Source organism: Misgurnus anguillicaudatus, chromosome 18 (genome assembly GCF_027580225.2).
Source record: "Misgurnus anguillicaudatus chromosome 18, ASM2758022v2, whole genome shotgun sequence".
In the NCBI taxonomy this organism is placed as follows: Eukaryota; Metazoa; Chordata; class Actinopteri; order Cypriniformes; family Cobitidae; genus Misgurnus; species Misgurnus anguillicaudatus.
The window spans coordinates 5459806-5475252 of NC_073354.2; the positions used below are offsets into that span (position 1 = coordinate 5459806).

At 36.2% G+C, this 15447-nt stretch overlaps 1 protein-coding gene across 2 annotated transcripts in view; it reads right to left on the bottom strand.

Annotated features, from left to right (window-relative positions):
- Positions 1–15447, bottom strand: part of trim67 (tripartite motif containing 67) — a 60586-nt gene that overhangs the window by 37666 nt on the left and 7473 nt on the right. For both annotated transcript variants that reach the window (XM_073855651.1, XM_073855650.1), the window contains exon 2: positions 2849–2944. In XM_073855651.1, coding sequence (XP_073711752.1) covers positions 2849–2944 — 96 coding nt within the window. The remainder of the gene's footprint in view (positions 1–2848; positions 2945–15447) is intronic.

The following is a 15447-nucleotide window of genomic DNA, read 5'->3' on the forward strand; positions in this document are numbered from 1 at the left end:
CCTCTGTGGTTAAAGCTGGTAAAAGTCTTTAGTGTAAATGCAGATATCGGATACCAGTAAAAAAAAATGGATGAAGTCAACGAATCAGAAATGGGCATAAAGATCTGCAGTGTAAACTCAGTAGGGGTGTGACGGATCACAAAACTCACATTACGGTTTTTGAGACACGGAGCGGATCATTTTCGGATCCGCAAAAAAAAAAAATCGCAAAATCTATTATGGTGTATTGTTAGGTAAGGCGACATTGGGCTATTCGAAGGCGCTATATAAATGAAACTTCTTCTTCTTGTTAATATGAACAAATAAAGATATTACAAAATTTATAAAAAAAGAACAAAGTTGGATATTAAGTAAGGTCCAAATTAGCATTAGGTACAGAAATCGAATCAAATGAATAATAACACTGTCTTTATTGTATGAATTAAATATAATATATATTTTATTAACTACAGAAGTGATTTTCTCTTTGTCTTGGGTTGTTTGATTTACATTAATGATACAGACTTAAGTAGATTTATTGAGGTTACTGTCTCTTTAAGATAGGCACGGACCTGGTTTCTGACTGTAATCTATACATACACACTTAAGACATAAACAAATGTTTTTATTAGATATATAATACTGTGGAGATCATTTTGTTTGTATGTGTCCCGTCAAGAACAAAAAGATTCTATGTTCGCTTACTTTTTGAAATGCGTCTCTCCGTGTATGCACTACTGAGTGCACTTAAACGTGCGCACACACAGACGGAGGATAAAATCCAAACAGTGCTTCGGGAAAAAGATGCAGCATAAACAGTCTTTTTAATTTGCGAATCGCATGCGAGCCGAACCGTGGGTCGTGATCAATATGGATCACAGATCAACTGCGATTTAGCCTAACTGGATGGTCTGTGGAAAATACATCAAATACCAAACAGAACTAGAAAAACGAATGAGATGTATGTGTGGCTTTTGTTTCAATATTACACACTTCACCTTTAAAATGCATCTTTGAACGTCAGCAGAGTGTCTGTGCTATAATGGATAACATAGTGTAGGAGTTTTAGCTCTTCATTCATTCACTTTGAGGTCTGAATCAGACACACATCTCTTCTCTAATACACCCACATACTGATAGTGGGACAGATGGGACCGAATCATTTCATCCACCAGTCGTATGCTGTAAGGTGCATAACCTGTATGTTTTAAAGAAAGAGTTCATTGGGACTGTTAGCTCATTCCCTGCCAGCCATTTTTTTAAAGTTTAAGAGGTGATAAAAATAAAACAAATGGAGATAGGATAAAACCTTTTCCGTTTTGTTTGTTTGTTTGTAGCAGACGTTCTGTTCTTTCATTTGATATATTTGTATGTTTATATATTTAAAGAAGAACGTTTTCCTGAAAGGCATTCTGTGAAACTTTTGTGAAAATTACAAAAAAAGTCTGGCGGGGAATGAGTTAAAAGTAACATAACACCCTCATTATGTATATGCGGATCTATAAATATGCGAATTAATCTACTCCATTACACCAGCTCAGACCATAGATATATATGTACATAGAACCACATTCTGCAATCACATATTTTTATCGGAGCTGATATTAACAAGTTAGATGTTGGCTGCGTCTGAACTTAGACTTGATGCCTTGCTGCCTCATGAGGCAATGACTTCAGCAGTCATGAGGGCAGCTTTTGGACAGCCTTCATAGGCAGCTTAATAGCTGTCTGAAATATAAACAGACCGTTGTGATAACTAATCCCATGATCGAAACTGCAATACTCATTTCATGCTAGAAATGCAATCAGAAGGTGCAAAAAGTGACAATATAACTTTATTTACACTAAATTTGTGCTCCAGACGATTTTTGGCTGCCATTTTATTTTTTGGAACTCGACCAGGCTCGTACAATCATTTTCTCCGTACACCCACGCATAGAATTGCGGGAATAGACAATATGCCTTGATATCTCCAAAGGCAACATTTTAGAGAATTCAGACACAGCCAATCACACTGAGTGTGCGTGTGTGTGTGTGTGTGTGTGTGTGTGCGTGCGTGTGCGTGTGTGCGTGTGTGCGTGTGCGTGTGTGCGTGTGTGTGTGTGTGTGTGTGTGTGTGTGTGCGTGCGTGTCGATTTACAAACATTGGTCATTACAAAATCTCTTTCAAGGTCTGCATTACCACCTCAAGTGTGCATTATTTTTATATAATTTAACAGCCGTTTTCAATTATACTTTACTTATAAACATGGTTTATATGCAGGATTTGCAAGGATCTTTCTTCAGTGCAGATTAATGATGTGTTTTATCAGTTAACATATACATTTTATTTCTCTAGAGAACTGCTGTACAGACACTCATATGATTAACAGCGCTTTTGATGTTCAAGCGAAAAACATGCAAAAATCTGTGTTAACCTGTAAATCTGAAACCTCGTGGCTTGGGGAACACATGTTGATTGTAATCATGACCTCAATTCCTTTTGAACCAGCTTCACATTTGCATCTTTAATGGCACGCTTGGAAATCAAAGCTAATGTATGCAAATGTAAGTTCTGCTAGCTCGGCTGCTTTATGTTTTTATTTTCTACCACTTGGTGATGTGATGATGTTTGTTATTTTCACATAACTACAACAAACACATTCAAAACGTTTAAACTTTATATAGTTTTAACATACAATTTTTATATGACTGACATCACTTTATGGTTTTTCATTATATATACTGTATATATAGCTTATTTCTATAGCACTTTTCATGATGTGCATTGTTGCAAAGCAGCTTTACAAAAAAACATTTGAACATTTGACAATAGTGTCTACAGGATGTTATTGTATTTAATAAAAAGTATATGGTGTTTATTATGTACCTGTATCTGTTGTAGCAGGTTCTTCAGTTGCACCAGAAACTCTTTAGCTTCCTTGGCTTTGTCTGACACTCCGTTTAACGCCTGGGAAAGGTGACACTAAACATAAACACAAAAACAAACACAATTTTATTGAACATTGTCTTATATAGCTAAAAGTCATGATTTCCTGTTGTCCGAATTAGTCAGTGTCAATTTTGTTACAATCAAACTCTGTAACCAATGTAGAGTAACAGTGTTATTTTCTTAAATATTCAATGTTATTCTGCTCATAATCTGGTCTATTCTGTGAAATCACATGACCATTCCAGCGAATCTGCGCCATTTCTGTCTAAAATACTTCTTTTTACTAAACAAAGTGTCCTGCATGTTAAAGTATAGAGATAGATAAAAAAATGCTGTTTTTAGTGTTTTATATAGTTTTGTATTAATGTTTTAAATTATATAGTTTAAATTTGGTGTTAGATTAACTTTAAATATGAAGCATAAATTCTTAAGATATCTTTATTTTTTGCATTTTTTGTAAGTTCATATCCCATCTTTGCTTTTTTACGATTAAAAAAGTCATATTTTATATAAAATGCACGTTTTAGACATGTCCCCATTTGACTCAGTCCTGTTACTCTTAACGTTCCCCCCTCTGAAAATCCACTAGTCACATTTTCAAGAGGAGGTGACATCATCTGGATCTTCTGACGTGCATGAGAAGATCAAAAATGTTAAATAAAATAATCCATGTATTATATAATTATAAAATATTTTTATGTATAAAATATTTTCATGCTAAATCTAAGCAAAAAACTGCTTAAAAAACTTAAGCTAAAAATGCCTCCATCCTCCATTAAGAAACCATGTTTAAAGGTGCGATTTGTAAGATATTTGCAGAAAAATGTCCAAAAACCACTAGGCCAGTGTTATATATTTTGTCCAACTGATTACTATCAATATCTGTAATGTTTTCAACTACTTGTAAATCGTGAGAAAATTTCCATTCAAAACATTGTTACGGGGCAGTGCAGTCTTCTGTCAATGATGTTAATATCCATGTGACCCTTTGTCACCGCCTTTACTGACGTAAACCACATGACAACAGTGGTCGAGCTCGAAAAAATAAAATGCCGGCCAAGGAAGCGACTGGAGCACAAATTTAGTGTAAATAAAGGTATATTTTCACTTTTTACACATTTTAATTTCATTTCTAGTGAGAAATTAGTATTGTAGTTTTCAAATATGTGATTAGTTATCACAAAGGCGCTCTCTGTTTATATTTCAAAATAGCTGCTTTTGAAGTGCGTCCAAAAGCCTTTCTCTGAGCTGCCTTCATGCCACCGAGTCCGAAGTCATTTCCTCATGAGGCAGCGAGGCAACAAGTCACTGGCTTGAGTTTTCGGACGCAGCCAGTGTTGTGGACAAATGCGGAACTATGCGCTTGCTTATGGACTTATGGATATCTCTGTACCGTCTGCCGCTGGTTGGGTCAGCTCCTGTAAGCGTACGGGTCCACCACACGACCCAAGAAGAGTTTGGAACAAAACGAGAGAAAGAATGAGGATCAATTTGTTGTTGCATTATATCTGGATGGAGAGAGCTTCATGACAACATTTAACTAGACCGAGATTCTGATCCTGCTTGTGTTTTACGCGATGGGTGAGTTGTTTTGGTTCGTAACCCTTCAAAAGACGTATGCTATTATATTGATCACAACATTACTGTGTCAATTGTAATCAGCGCGTCTTCCCGCGGACGATATGCACATCAAGAGGTATTGTACAGCAATATAAATGGTCATTTTAAGACACTTCAAAATAAGATTTGTACTGTCAATACATTATGTGAAAAATCATTGTAGATTGTAAGTTGAAAACTTAATTCTGTGCTGTGTTAACCATCGAATTTGGACTAATACTGTAACATCTATGACTAACAATTTCATTTTGAACATCACATATAATCTTACATAATGAAATAAACGATGTCATCAAACGCAACATTTATAAGACTTGATTACCTTATCCATCAACGTGATTTCTCGTTCGCGTCTGATTGATGGCCATCAGCGGTTGAGTTAAAGACTACAAATCCCATAATTCCATGCTGCTTCAGAGTGTCATTAAACAACATCATTGTTATTGATTTGATCTGGCGCCATCTAGAGGCGCATAAATACAAACTGCATCTTTAAAATAAACTACTAAGATTGATCAATACTCATTTCATTTAAAAGAAAAATTTGTTATTAGATTTAGTGTTACAAAAAGATTAAAAATGAACTATAATTTTGATGATTTACAACAAATGGCACCGATTCGGTAGAATGGCCCACATTTATTTTACCGGAGACCCAAGGCCACAAATATAAGACCCGAATCTGGTCCCAGCTGAGGTTTACATAAAACCTTAGACCCAAAAAACAACTCTGGCCGGACATCAGGTTTTTTGGATCCAATTGGACCCATGAAAACATACTTTAGGACATTTACAACTTTTTGATGTTGTCTTCGGATATTTTGTACATTTGCTTTTTTATTTAAATGACAGCTGGCAAATTTCCATAAACTGTCTGAATGCTCTCTCCTTTTAACAAAAAAAGTTGGAACATGAAAGGTAGATAATTTGCAATATACACAAAAATATGAATGGAAATAGCTCAAGATCCATTTTTTTTGTGATACAGTGTCATCATGATCACGTACACCGTTTTATCACTAAAAGGCCATTTGAATGTAAACAGCTAATTTTTGTATGCATATTCACTTGGTCAATAACAAAACACTGCAAAAATTGCATTGAAAGCATGGAGACTCGTAGAACAAGAATCATCAATCCTGATTTAATAGAAACACTAAATCATTATGGGGCGGTTTCCTTGACATTTTTTCTAGTCCCGGACTAAAATGCATGTTTTAGCTACTTTAATTTCAAAACACCTTACACTGACACATCTTAACATATTTCAGTGCCATTGTTTTGTCTCAAGATGCACACCAGTATTGTAAGGTTTGTTGTAAAAACTAAAAATAGTCCTAAAATAACTAAGGCCTAGTCCTGAATTAATCTAAACCCTGTCCAGGAAACCATCCCTATAATAGGCAAGACTACAGGAAAAGAGTATGATCAAATAATATGAATGCTCCACTTGCTTTAAAGTCTCTATAAACGTGGTATTCATGCTAAGTATGAGGTATGGCTTTTCCGTGGCATAGCATAACATTCAGTATTTATAGGTCAAGTATGCATGATTTTTTAAAGTCTTCTATTTTTACATACTTAAGCTCTTTCGTGCAACTCCGGCTTGGTGACTAATGATCATTCAAGCCTGCGGAAAATACCCTGGCAGCATCCCACAGACACACACACACACATCCTTCCCACCTGCTCCTCTTCCTCTGGGCCTATCCTGGCCTTCTTGCAATCAGCAGGGTCTTAAATCAACCAAAGCTCCTCGCTCCATTAATGTACCATCTGCCCGGGCAAGCTGTCCAGCCCGCTAACAAGACCCTGACAGATACCCTTCTCGTGGCTCTCTGCTCCCAGTATGTGTTCATGTGTGTTCAGAAGTCACAGCTGAGGTCAGTGATGCGACAGGGTCACCGTCCCACCTTTGCTTTGGTGCCAACAGACCCGAGACAATCTGCCCCTCCTTTTGCGCAACTCCGTCTAATTTCACCTAAAGAATCGAACAAAGGAATGGGCTGGATATTCTTGATCTGCATTGTTAAAGCATTGTTAGCAGACTTGAAAGTGCAGAATGTCATGACTCTAGTTGTAGTGTATTGATCAAAGTCAGTGGAAAGGTCAGGCGGTCAATTACATGGGGTTCTGCAGACGCATTGAAATTTACTTAGTGATGGCCAAAATAATGATCACAGCGTTATACATTTACCGGACACTTTGCTAGTACCAGGTTGGACCCCCTTTTGCTTTAAGGACTGCCTTAATTCTTTGTGGAATTGATTCGACAGGGTGTTGGAAACACTACTCATAGATTTTGGTGCCTATCGCGATAAAAGCTTAATTTTTGTCAGCCGCACATCCATGATGTGAATCTCCCGTTTCACCGTCATCCCAAAGGTGCTCTATTGGATTTGAGATCTGGTGACTGTGGAGGCCATTGGAGTACAGATCAAGAAACTAGTCTGAGATAATTTGAGCTTTGTGACATGGTGCATGATCCTACTGAAAGTAGCCATCAGGAAATGGGAACACTGTGGCCATAAAATAGGCTGTGGCATTTAAACGATGCTCAAATGGTACTAAGGGGCCCAAAGCATGCCAAGAAAATATCCCCCACACCATTACACCAACACCACCAGCCTGAGCTGTTGATACAAGGCAGGATGGATCCATGCTTTCATGTTGCTTATACACCAAATTCTGACCCTACCATCTGAATGTCGCAGCGGATATCGAGACTCATCAGACCAGGCACACGGTTTGGTCTTCTGCTGCCGTAGCTCATCTGCTTCAAGGTTTGACATGTTGAGAAATGATATTCTGCATACCTTGGTTGTAACTAGAGCTGGGCAAAAAAAATAATTTTTCGATTAATCGTCTTTTTTTTTACGTGGTCGATTTAAAATCGATTCTCAAAATAGTTTTTTTTCATAATTATTTCCGCAAACATTGAACGTAAGATTAACGTTAACCTAATTACTAATTTTCTCCACTAGATGTCACTCACTTTTTTTGCCTTGCGCGATGTTACCAAGGAGCGAGAGGTGAGCCTGTCATTCATTCATTCATTCAGTGCTTAAAATGGTGGTTTCAGGTGCTTCGTCGACGTTGATGCCACCTTCACATAAAAAGTCAGAGGTATGGAAGCATTTTAGATTTCGCAAGCAAGACGACGACGATAGTGTTGTGGATTTTAATTTCTTTTTATTAATCACCCACTTGTAAACTTCTGTTCACTGTTCTTTTTATAAATATAGTATTTGTATTAAATCTATATTCATTAAGTTGAATCAAGAATCGAGTATAAAAAACGCGACGAGAATCGGAATTAAAAATCGAACCGAGAATCGAAATCAAATCGATTTGATAGCTTGTGAATCGAAATCGAATCAATCAGGAACATCTGAATCGATACCCAGCCCTAGTTGTAACAAGTGGTTATTTTAGTTACTAGCCTTGTTTCCATCACCTTGATTTTATGTGCATTTTTAAGTATCGCATCAAAATCAAGTGATGGAAAAGGCCAATTTTTAATAAAAATACCTTAATTTACAAAAATGTTTTTGGGCACGCTTAAGGTGGTTTTTGTGAATAATAGGAGATGGAAACGCATTTGCAGTATAAATTCTGATGTAGCGAACATTAAACTGCACCTATGTTATTGCTAAAAACAACATTATTTTATGTATTTGGTATAATACAATGTGTTTGCATGATTTATGGTTAAAATGTTTAAATGGTCTTGCCCCTAAGCCTTTATGTTCACTGATTGAGAGATTGCAGGGGTGTGGCAGGGCCACTACAGCGTTGTTTTTTTTTAGTGGAAATTGTAAAATCGCTTTCTGTAAAACATCCTTTGCTCAGATGGTCCTCTCAGTGAAGGGCGTAAAATTTTGGAATTCTAGGGACAAGTGCTGCAAATTAGCTTCGGCTACAAGCACTATGGCACATGCATTTGAGGACTGTATCTCCAGTTTGTCTATGTCTATTGTATCTGTCCCTATACAAATAAACGTAAATAAATAAAAACACATTATTTTTCACATACCGTACATTTTTGTTAGTTTACAGCACTTTGACCTCAGTGCGCAGTAACATCATCACTCTTGACTCCTCCCCCTCTCGCTCAAACTTCTGTCAATATTACTGCACCCGAGGTTGAAGTGCTGCAAAAAAGTCCCCTTCAGCCATACAATATAGTTCTCACACAAAATATTTTTTTATCCGCTTAAAAAATCGCCACGTTTTATTTTATGCCACCATTCTTACTCGTGTAACTACTCATGTAACAGTCTTTAAAATAGGGAAAACATGGAAGTGTTTGGTGGCTTCTAAATTCATCCCTGTTTGGATCCTAAGGAATAAAAGGGAGTAGGCTAAATCACATTCATGACATGCTGTGCAAAGATTAAGTGCATGCAATGAAAAAATAGGTTTGTATTAATTTGTCTAAGTTGAGAACAGGCGCGGAGCTATGGGTGGGCCTGGGCCCGCCCAGATTGACAGCTGGCCCGCCCAATCAGAAATGTAAAAAATACTACTCTGTATAGTTAGACATGTATACTACTTTATGTGGTGTATTTTATCTATTGCATGTTATGTTAAAAACAGTAAAATTATAAGTAAGCCTGATAACTATTTAAAAACTATTATAAAGCAGTTGAATGTTGCTTTACATTATAGTTAATGAGAAAAATATTCCCGAGCAGCTTTCAGCCATGATCACTTTGAGAACTTTTTTGCAAGCAAGTGGAAAACGTATTTTGAATAACAACACGTTATAAATATGTGCTGCGCGCTTTCCTCTCAATAACAATAGAAAGAAAACCTCTGATCACAGTGATGTTGTTTGATAAAGCCTATACCAGCTCTCTAACTCAGCACTATAAGTCACGCCACGTTTATTGCTACACTTTATACAATATAGCCTATTGCTTTTAAGCAACAAATAGCCAATCATAACAACCTATAAGCCTACTGTGTAATTGAGACATTAATTTAAGAAATGCATTAAAGCAGAAAGACGTGTAGGCTGCGGAAATATAGTGGGTTCACTTCAATCCACACCACAGACGTTCTTGGTTTGCTTCTTATTTATTAAATCGAGGCAATTGTTTGATTAAACATTGATTAATATTAAGATACAATTTATACAAAACGAAATTCACTTTAAAGAAAGTCTTTTAACAAAACAAACCTATGCACGGCTCGCAAAATCGCTAGCCCGACGTCCCGGGGCTATATGGCGAATTCCTGTCGGACTAAAAAAATGTATCTGCGCCCTGCCTGTCGGGCGGAGGAAAAAATATTGTAATGTGTTTGCATTCTCTCAGATTTAGTTAGGTAATTATGTTGTATGTAATTCGGCGTCATCTTGTTAATCATAAATATCCTCACTAACAAGTGAAACTGTCAGGAAATGAAGTGAAAGCATAATTAAATCCATTATTCCTTTCGTTCACGTCTGATATGCGCGCTCCTCGGCTCCGCTCTTCACGAGTAGGCTTGCTCTTGTGCTCATCAAAAAGTATATTAAATGTTTATTTATTTGTCATTTCGTTTAACATCAGAGTCTATTATTCTAGCAATTCCCTTTTTCTTTCTTTATTTAGTAAGTTAACTTAAATATGTGAGAACGAAAATATATTTTTAGTGATTTGCATGAAGAGAATATGATGTTAGAAGCTTCATTTTAAGCATTTAGTAGCCGTATTTATTTAAAAACTTTAATAGGCTATTTAAAAAAGTATAAGGTTTTTTGGGGTTCATTTATATTTCTTGTCACTGTGTGCAGGTTCTTTTTTGTAGGCTTTTTACCAAAAAGGCTTAATGTCACGTTGCATTACAATTTAAAGTATCAATAATGTCGTGCAGTTCGTGTGTGTGTGTACAGTATGCTGTTTAAATTAGTGTTCTGAAGTCTGACGAATTTTATAGACTTGTTATAGTTTCTTATTCAAAAGTGACACCCATAGATTCAGGCCCACCCGGAATTAATCCATACCCACCCATATGTCACGTTCTGCATCCGCCACTGGGTGAGAACATTGTAAAATATTGAAAAACTGTGGTGTTTTCCTTTAAACGACATAAGTCACTTTGGATGAAAGGATCTGCTGAATGCATGTAAACAAATGCAGTGGTTTATTGGTATTGATAAATTGAAATAGTGATTTCTGTCTGTGATCAAGTAGAGTGCTCTGTAAAACAGGCTGCCATTAAAACTGAAGATTTCATATTCAAGCACACCGTCCTTCAAAAAGAATGAGTGCTTTTATCCTATTATGTACTTCAGCAGAGAAATGTGATAAAGAGTTGATGAAACGTGAACTGAATTCAGAGACACTGCAGGACAAGCTGTTTGTACAGGGTTATGTGGAAGGGACACCACAGGGACAAGACATTAACCACTGTATGTAGATATTTCAGAGAATGCAATTCAGCGGTTTGTTAATCAGTGTGTTTGCTGGATTGGCATTGTCTCTGATTACTGCATGTGTGTGTGTGTGTGTGTGTGTGTGTGTGTGTGTGTGTGTGTGTGTGTGTGTGTGTGTGTGTGATAGAAGATAATACAAATTTGTGTTGATGTACCAGTGACCTTCATTATGGGTCCTCAGGGAGAACTGAAAAGAAAGGGGGTCAGCGCCTTACTATACTCTCTCTCTCTCTCTCTCTCTCTCTCTCTCTCTCTCTCTCTCTCTCTCTCTCTCTCTCTCTCTCTCTCTCTCACACACACACACACACACACACACAAACAAACATCTTGTTAATAAGCCAATGCTGTGATCATTTAATATGCCTCAAAATATGCAAAAATATTTTCCCCGGTTCCACAGATAAGGTTAAGGCTAGTCCTAGACTAAAACACATGCTTGAGCTGTCTCAACTGAAAGTTATTGGACTGACAGATCTTAAAATATGCCAGTGCTATTGTTTTGTCTCTAAATATACACCAGTAATGTTTTTTCTAAGGCATGTTTATGAAAGATGCTTAAACATCTTAATTTAACTAAAGCCTAGTCCTGGCGTTAGCTAACCCTTGTCTGTAAAACGAGGCCTTTGGGTTGTAAATTAATTTTATTTACTCACTATTTAACATTAATTTTTTCCTTTGGAGAACTTTGCATTATATATTGTCTTATAAGATTATTTTGTCTGGATTTGTCTGACATGTTTTCTTGTAAATAAGCATTTTATATCAGGCTCTTATGTTTATGATCAGCAATTTTACTTTAATGTCAATAAAAATGTTATTAGTCAGTAATTAAAATGAATTATTTTAGGTCAGTATTTGGTAAATCTCCTTTAACCAGGTAAAACCCTCTTGCAGCTCAACAATAGAAATCTGACGTATACATGCATCATCGTTCATCCAACTCGTCTTTCGTGCACTTAAAGGATTTTGCTGAAAAAATTGACTTGCCGTTTAGTGGAGTCTGCCCATTTTAAGCGATATTTCTGAATGAAACCAGGATTAAGCAGATTTGAAGCAAAAGTATTTAATGAACCTATAAAAAATGCTGAGAGCATTTGGTCAATATCATCATAGATATGTATAAATCTCTCGCCCACGCTGCTGGCCAATTGAGTAAAACGTCCGCAAGTAGCGGCCATCTTACCACAGGGCGCTTGCTCACTCATACCATTGCGTTTAATGGAGCATGCAGAACTCCAGACTGCCACCAAATGGTGGCATTTTGCTACCAAAATTTGAGAGTGTGCCACTGAATTTTACATCCAGTCGCACATGTGCGACCCGTAAATTTGACCTTTTTTTGTGATGTGACACTAAATTTAAAACAGCACATTGTACTTTCTGCATTTATCATCAAAGTATTTATTAGTAATACAGTGGAAATTTGTAGAAATGTGAATATTTGGTTAGCATGTTGATTTACGGTGTGTGCCCCTAAATTTTTTGGTTGCGCCCCTAAAATTTTTTGTTGGGGGCCACTGTGCTCCTAGTTAAAAAAGTTGTTCTGGAGTTGTTCTGGAGCCAATATTTTACAGATTCCAAACGGTTTGGTTTGTTAAAACGTCAGAGATGTACCTATGACACTGCATACTTAAGAGTTTTATGAATCATGTTAAAGCATCCAGAATTATAGCCACGTTAATAACGTTTGTAAGAAACCAAACCATTTGAATCAGTAGAAAATTGAGCAAGTTATGGTCATTTAAAAGTACATGCTCCATTGGACGCAATGCTACGAGTGAGCGATCTGTCTGAGGTGAGATGGCCGCCAGGTGATGATGTTAAAGACTCCGCCGTAACACATCTAGGCTTTATACATATCTATGAATATCATTATCTCATTTTTGGTGGAGGTGGTGTTTAGCAGCTTTTGCACCTGGGCTCTTCATTTTAATTTCATGTGTAAATAAGAATAAAAAGAAACAAATAGAAATACAAAAATGTAAGCTGTCAATATGCACTAAAACATTACTTATGAAATGTATTCAAACTTAATTCAAGATTTATTATCTTGAAATAATAAACATATCTTCAGATCATTTTGCTTCATAAAACAATCTATTTTCTGTGCATAGATGTTTTTACTGGACAGCAAGACAAAGATGGTAATATCAGGAAAATGATTTCTGTAGTGTAGGCAGCTCAATATGGATTTGGAAGGCAGCCGATGTCTCTCTGTGTGATTAATGCTGTCTGGAGGTCAGAGAAACCGATCACCTGACTGACTGACACAAAGCTCTCTCTCATTTATTTACCTTCTATCTTTTTGGCAGAGCCGTTTATCCAAAGTACACTGTATATACCGATCAAAAATATATACCTTGCTTTGCAGACCCGAGGAGTTTGGAGACAAGAGGAATTCTGTAAATTAAAATGCACAAACTGGTTTATTTTATTTTGTATGTGCATTTAGGAGGATGTTATGGATAAAATTTTACTATAGAAAAAATGCTTTACATCTTAAACAGAGACCACCAAATTTTGAGATTTAAAATTTCAATATGGTTAAAAAAACTTTGGGTTAAAACTTGCATGGAATTGCCCATCTGCCAAATGCATAAACATGGAAATAAAATATAAGTAAATAAATAATAAGTCGTTTGTGACATCAATTTGAATATTTGACACACACACACACACACACACACACAAATATTCTTACTCTGCCGTTAGACTTTGGATTAACTACAGTGGGTGGGAATCAGTAATGTGTGTTTATATGCAGTGTGACAGTGAGGAAGCCCTTGGGTTTGTTTATACTCAGCACATTAATATACTTAAGGACTAAACTAAACAACATTTTATGTAATATTTCTATGAATGCATAATACAGTACATCCAGAAGCACAATATATTTTAATCTTATGTGAGTAATTTAATTTTTTATAATAGCACACTTAAAGGAGCATTTCACCCGTAGAAACATTAATCTTTACTGAAAGTGCGTCATATTTGTAAGTGAAATGTAACATACATTTCAAATTTGGTGCCTATTTGACCGAGAAAAGGAGTATTTGTAGACTCACCCCCTCAACAAAGATATAGGATTTCCTTCTTTCAATGATGCAAAATGATATTTTTACATCATTGAAAGAAGGAAGTGCAACACTGAAATCTTGCACGAATTGCAGGAAATGATGCACTACCATTCAAAAATAACGTCGTTAACTATACAAAGCTTAATGCAAATGGGTGAAGTGTCCCTTTAAAGTTGACAGTACACCCAGAAATAAAAATCATCATCTACACCAGTAATTCTCAAAGTGTGGTCCGCGGACCACAAGTGGTCCGCCAAACCCCCCCAGTGGTCGCCAAAAGATGACCTAAACTAGGCAAGTGTTTATACAATCGTCACTTATTTAAGTAGATTTTTAATGCACTTGCAAAACTGTGATATCAGCTCTTGCTATTCTGTTTTAATAACGTAAAAATGGATCGGTGGCTAAACCAAAAAGGAGTCAAAAGGAGGATCAAGCGTCAACTGAAAGCAGCTTAAATCCACAGATCTATTAGTTTTGTAATGTACTAGTTTTTGTTTCATGTGTAAAATCCCTGTAATTTCAGTGATTTTGGACATCAAGGGGAACATTTTTTTCAGTATTTTATTGTTACCATAGTTACAAGACTTCATATACCCACCACCTCAGTTTTAAACTAAGGGCTCTTTGGAATGACATTAAGTGGGACCTAGGCTGTTATACTATATTTAATTGCAGTTTTTTTTCACATGTGCAGTTTGTTGTTCATATTAAGCTGTAACTCATTTCACATTTACTTGTTCAAATGAAATAAAATTCATATAGTAATTTCTGAACATAGCATTGCATTTGTGTTTAAAACATTAGTTTTTGACTTGAAAGTTGCATATTAAACTTAAATTTAGCTAATCCTTCCTTGTTGTTTTTGGGGGCGTGTTAAAGTGGGATTCTGTTAGGTGGTCCTCAGAAAAAAATATGAAGATAAAGAGGTCCTTGGGCTGAAAAAGTTTGAGAAACACTGATCTACACTTATGCCATATCCCACATTATTATTATTTATTGAGTCATCGCAATGTACTGTCATTTATTTATTTTTTGAAGCTGGACAGTGGTCATTTATCTGCTCAGTGTAGATTTAAAGAAACGGGACAGACAAGAGCTCTGAGATCTGCTCTGAAAGTTTCTGGGAAAATAAAACATTTGCGTAACATTCATGTGTAACCATGGAAACCAGCAAGATTACAAGGATCTGTACATAGGCGTTGAACAGGACGACTCACACTTGTAGGAGGCTGTGAGAAACTCTCACTCTCTTTCTTTCTCTCTCTCTCTCTCTCTCTCTCTCTATTTATATATATCTATATATATCTATATCTATCTATCTATCTATCTATCTATCTATCTATCTATCTATCTATCTATCTATCTATCTATCTATCTATCTATCTATCTATCTATCTTTATATATATATATA